Source organism: Stegastes partitus, unplaced genomic scaffold (assembly GCF_000690725.1).
Source record: "Stegastes partitus isolate 25-593 unplaced genomic scaffold, Stegastes_partitus-1.0.2 Scaffold1187, whole genome shotgun sequence".
NCBI lineage: Eukaryota > Metazoa > Chordata > Actinopteri > Pomacentridae > Stegastes > Stegastes partitus.
In genome coordinates, this window is record NW_007578918.1 from 241602 (window position 1) to 247552 (window position 5951).

Sequence of the window (5951 nt, forward strand, 5' to 3'; positions counted from 1 at the left end):
CAACACAACGACAACACAATGACAACACAACAACAACACAACAACAACACAAAGACAACACAACAACATCACAACAACATCACAATGAGACAGTCTGAGCTCTGAACCACATCATCTGCAAAAGCAGAGCTGCGATCCTGAGGTCTCCAAACAAGACCGGAGACTAGAGGCAGCCCTGGCAGAGTCCAACACCCACCAGAAACGTGTTTGACTTCATGCCGAGGATGTAATACAACTTTGGTTGTACAGGGACCAGTTGGACCAGGTACCCTATCCTCCCGCAGTGACCCCCCACGGTCGTAAGCCTTTTCCAAATCCACACATGTGGACTGGCTCGTTGAACTCCCAGTGACCCTCAGCAGCTCTGCAAGGGTAAAGAGCTGGTCCACTGGTCCACGACCAGAACGAAATCCGCATTGCCCGTCCTGAATCCGAGGCTGGACCATGGGGGGAGCCTCCCTTCCAGCTCCCTGGATTAAACTTTTCCATGATACCCTGATAATTCGAGCCCCTCCTCTGATCTCTGTTTTAATAATGTTGGCCACCACCCCGCTGCTCAGGCGCTGACCCCGATGCCGATGCAACACTGACGAGACGTGTCAACCAAGACCGTCCAACAATGTCCAGAGCCTTCAGCATCTTGGGGCGACTCCCATCCACACCTGCCACCAAGGAGCTTCTTGACTACTTACTACCAAACAAAAGTCATTTTCCACAGTCTCTCCAAACTCCTCCCATACCTGAGTTTTAGTTTCTGCAATAGCTGCAGTTGTTTTGGCCGACCGGTACCTGTCTGCTGCTTCAGGAGACCCTCGAGGCAACCAGGCCCGAAAGGCCTCCTTCTTCAGCTTGACGGCACCAGCAGGTTTTGAACAGGTACCAGTGACCTTCTGACTGTAGCTCCTAACTGGAGGCTTAGAACACAGTTCACTCAAACTCCTCAAGGAGAAACTCTCCTGGCGATGGGAGTTGAAAACCCCACGGACAGGTTCCTCCACCAGACGTTCCCAGTTCACCCTCACCACATGTTTGGGTTCACCAGGTCTGTCCGGCAGCCTTTCCTTTCCTTTCCTTCCTCTTCCGAGTGTCCGAGACAAACGGCCACAGGTCTGATGACACGACTACAAAGTCTGTAGTCTTCTGGGAAACTATGGAAAAGGAGAGAGTCCAACCTTTCCATGAGTTTGGTTCCAGAACCTTTGCTGTGTGTGATGGCCACTTCAGTGACATCATGCTCATGTACAAACTCCAGGAATTAAACACGGCCCGAGACTGAAGACACAGATCAGAAGCTGTTCTTTTTTAGGGACCTTATGTTGATGGTTTGAACTGCACTGTGCTGTTCAAGTCGTTCTTCTCTCGTCTTCCTCCACCAGAACTTCTGTTTCCGGTCTGTAACCCCAAACCGGGTCGAGGCGAGTCCTGTCTGAACAGCCCGAACCTGCTCATGGACATGTTGGCCTGGAACCAGGAGGAACCAGGAGACCACTGCCCCTGTTCAGAGGGGCTGCAGTGTCTGCCGCACAGGTAGGAACAACACAACAACAACAACAACAACAACAACAACACAGCACAACAACATAACACTACAAATACAACAATAACACAACACAACAACAACATAATACAACACAATGTAACAATAATACAACACAAAGCAACAACAGCAAAACAACACAACACAGGTAAACACTACAACACAACAACAACATGACAAAAGACAACACAACAACAACACAACACAGTACAACACCACCACAAAAACCACAATAACACAACTAGATGCGACACAAGTAAACACAATAACACAACAGCAACATGACAAAAGACAACACAACGCCACAGCAACCACCTCCCAAAAGGAAGTGTTTGTACAATAACTTCTCCTTTTTGTGTGTGTGTGTGTGTGTGTGTGTGTGTGTGTGTGTGTGTGTGTGTGTGTGTCCCTCAGCCGAGGCTCAGTGTGCGAGGAGTGACGCCGCCGGATCAATATCTCCAAAGATCAAGGAGCTGCCGATCGATCGGTTCATCACAGAACGACATCACTGTTTTATTTATGCTTTATTGCCGACATGTATCACGTCTCACACAGGAAATAAAAGTTTTTAGTTTGAACCGATGACATGTGGTTTCATTGAGTGTAGGGCTCAGCGGCGGCCACTAGGGGGCAGAGCCGACCTGTTTTCAGTTAGTCAGGAGGGAACAAAACTATAGACCAGGCAGATAAAATAAAACATCACATGATCCCTGCAGGGCCACAAACACAACAAAAAGGCCTTTGACTGAAATATTCAGGCCGATCTTTGGATTCATTTTCTGTGTTTTTCCTCAAACAGAAAAAAAAAACAAGTCTGAAAAACTCTGCTTTTCACCTTTTATTTCAGGCAGAGCTTTAAAATGTGAGTTTTTGCAGATTAATGTTTGATATTTTTCTGTAATAATCCAGAAAAGAATGTAAAAAACAACTAAACGTTTTCTGTTTCCAAACTGAATGTGACCTCTGAGGGATTTGTTTGTTCAGCGGTTTAAATAAAATCTCAGCCTCTGATAACCTGCTGATAAACTCCTGTTGCTTTAAGTTTTGTTTGTAATATTAGTTTGAATTATATCAGCAGCGTGTAGGAGGTCAGGTTAGTTTCTGGATCTCTGCTTTTTAAAAATTTTATCACATCCGGATTTCCAGAAGTTGATTTAATCCACTGTTTAGACTGTTGTTCTGGAAGTGAATGCAGATTATTGCATTAAAATAAATACACACCTTATCTACAAACTTAAATAATCATTTACCATGACCTGGACTCATATTTACAGACGTACAAATCTGTCTTTAAAAAAAAAAGAAAAGAACAAAAAATCCACAAAGAGACACAAAAAGTCAAGAAAGTTCTGACAGTTGTCACTGAATTACTTACATACAAAAGAAATCCTAAAAACCTGTTGATTCTCGGGCAAATTTGGCTGCATTGGGCTACAACATGAGCCCTGAATTTCAGGCTATATTAGTGTACGTTTGGAAAAATGAATTTAGCCGAATTATTAATTAATAGCTCCTTGTTTATAATGCCAGTTGTCATGTTGACAGCTGTCACTGAATTACTTTGACACTGAAGAAAACTTTTAAAACAGATGATTTTCAATGAAGTTCGGTAGCGTTCCAGTTCCTGCATGTTACCTTTTTTTTTAGCCTATATTTATTCATTTTAGCATATATTCATTTACATTTTTAAAAGTCAAGTTAGCCGAATTATCTTTTAAAAGTTTAGCTTTTGTTCTGTAACACTGACGTAGTGACAGCCGTCACTGATTTACTTTTATACTAAAGAAATCTTAAAAACCTGTTGATTCTCTGTCAAGTTTGATAGCGTTGGGCTACAACGTGAATCCTGAATTTTAGGCTATGCTAATGTACATTTGGAGAAATAAAGTAAGCCGAATTAGTTATCAATACTTCCTTGTTGTTAAACGTCATTAGTCATACTGACAACTATCACTGAATTACCGAAATGCTGAATAAATCTTTAAAAACGAATGGTTTTCAATGAAGTTCTGAAGTGTACCAGTTCCTGCATGTTACCTGCTTTTAGCCTGTGTTTTTAAAAATCAAGTATGCCGAATTATGCAATAACAGTTCTTTGTTGTTAAACACCATTAGTTATCTTGACAAATATCGCTGAGTTACTTTATGACTGCAGAAATCATAAAAACCTGTTGATTCTCAGGCTAGTTCTGAAGCGTTGGGCTGCAAATTGAGCCCTGAATTTCAGCCTACAATAATTTACATTTTTGAAAATTAAGTGAGCCGAATTATCTGATAAAGGTTTATGTTTTGCTCTGCACCACGGATGTACTGACAGTTGTCAATGAATTACTTTCATAATGCAGAAATCTTTAAAAACGTATGACTTTCAATGAAGTTCTGTAGCGTTCCAGCTGATGCATGTTACCAATGTTTTTAGCCTATAATTACCGACATTTTTCAAAATGAACTTGGCCGAATAATCCATTAACAGTTCTTTGTTGCTAAACATCGTTAGACATGTTGACAACTATTACTGAATTACTTTGATACCGAATAAATCTTTAAAAACGGATAATTTTCAGTGACGTTCTGCAGAGTTCCATCCTTCTTGTATATTGTGTCAAAATAATGAACTTTTTTCCCCTCATAAACACGAGATAACACTTTTCTAATAAAGATAAACATGAGATAATCAGTCACCTGCGAGCTTCCTTCTTTCCTGGATGAAACGCGTGTCTGAGTGCGCATGTGAAGTTTTCCGAGGACGCGCCGAAGCCAGCAGGAGTGAGACCTCCCCTCCGTCCTATCTGCGCAGCCACCGCCGTCCCTTGACGTCACTCCGGTTCATTTATTCGGTGGCTTCCTGCTGAGTCTCCACTCCGTCTCCCGTAGCAGTCCGCGCTGCTGCTGCTGCTCCGCCGCACCGACGCACCGACAGCTCCACGGCCGGGGGGAAGCGTCCACATTCCGGGTACGTAACCGTCCTCCGTCCGCCTCCGTGCGTCCGGAGGCGCCGCGCTCGGTGCCAGGTTTGGTGTGGAAGGAAGAGATGCGCCGACAGGAGGAAGGGCGGGAGGGGAAACGGTGTGGCGCCGCAGAAAGACGCAGAAACGTGGAGCGTTTTTACGCACGAAGCTGCTGCTGCTTTGATCCACTTGAAAGGAGGAAGCTGAAGTGTGAAACTCTGATCCGGAGGCGCTTCATCACTTTTGTGCTCGAGCGCTCGGTCGGATTTTACGCGTCAGCTGCGGCGGACTGTTGATGTGGAGCAGCTGTGAGATGAGAATCACGGGATTCTCTGTTCTGCTGCTCAGTTCACGGATTCTGCGGTTGGAGGGAAATGGTGCCCTCGTCAGGTCCTCTCACGGCCAGGGGGAACTTTTTGGAGGCAGTTTGGGGTCTTAACATCACGGGGTTCGAACTTTAGCGCCTCCCAGGTCCGGTTGTTAGACTCAGGACTGAGCTGATCCTCACGCTGTCCTCACGGTGTTCCTCCTGAGGCTGCTTTGACCTGAATTACAAGTCTGAACATGCAGAGGTGAAGCTGGATGGAATGAGTGGCGCTGTGGAGGCCTGGAGCTGACTTTATTTAAATGGAAACTGGAAATCATTTAACCCTAAAATACAGTGAAAGCATGAACATGTAAACGCAAGAACGCCGGTGGTTTAAATTGTACATTTCTAGGCCGTAGAGCAGGTTTTAAGTATTCGAAAATTAAACGTTAAAGTCTTCAAATCGAGAGCGGTGACATAAAAATACGACAAAGACTTTGGGATTCGTTCAGTGTGTCCCCCGTAGAGCAGGATTTGTAATGCATTTTTAGTTTTTTATTTTCATTTTGATTTCGACTCTAAAATACTGTAGAAGCAAGAAAAATGCAAACGACTGGAGGCCTCATTAGAATATTGTTAAATGTGTTTAAGTTGTCCACACAGCTTCTGGACTGAGATCGTTCATCACTTGTAGTGTTTTCAGTTTGGATGAGAAATGATCTGTTTTACTTTCTGGGTCGATTCGATGCCTTTCTCTGTAAAACTGTGAATCTTTGGGTTTTGTTCTTCAGTCCGTGCTGGATTTTTTCGTTCCTTCACAACGTTTGTTTGCGTAAAAGTCGGAATGTTTCTTTACGCAACTCTCTGGCGGCTTTAGTGTCGGGGTGGAACATTTCCCAGCTCTTGCTCGATCGCCTCCCCTCAGCCGCTCACACCTCCACGTTTCAGTTTCTGAATGTGGTCGGCGGACGACAGATGTGACGGTTTGGCTGATAAACGTTTTATTTCAGAGGTCTGCTGTCGCAATGTGTGCAGAATGTGGTTGAGAAAGGCCGTCGTTGATAAAGACGGCAGCGCACGGAGTCCAAACAGTTCATTGTTTCTGGAGGTCCAGTGGAAACCAGACGTTTACAAAAAGACACAAAACCGTCTGACATCA

General features: G+C 44.2%; 2 protein-coding genes across 2 annotated transcripts in view; both read left to right on the plus strand.

Annotated features, from left to right (window-relative positions):
- The window catches only part of dkk3b (dickkopf WNT signaling pathway inhibitor 3b), a 12662-nt gene extending 10543 nt beyond the window's left edge, over window positions 1–2119 (plus strand). The window contains exons 6-7 of the mRNA XM_008297116.1: window positions 1377–1527; window positions 1952–2119. Coding sequence (XP_008295338.1) covers window positions 1377–1527; window positions 1952–1976 — 176 coding nt within the window. The 3' untranslated portion in view covers window positions 1977–2119. The remainder of the gene's footprint in view (window positions 1–1376; window positions 1528–1951) is intronic.
- Window positions 2120–2410: 291 nt separating this feature from the next.
- The window catches only part of LOC103368677 (fatty acyl-CoA reductase 1), a 29598-nt gene continuing 26057 nt past the window's right edge, over window positions 2411–5951 (plus strand). The window contains exon 1 of the mRNA XM_008297118.1: window positions 2411–4490. The gene's annotated coding sequence lies outside the window, so the exon portion shown is untranslated. The remainder of the gene's footprint in view (window positions 4491–5951) is intronic.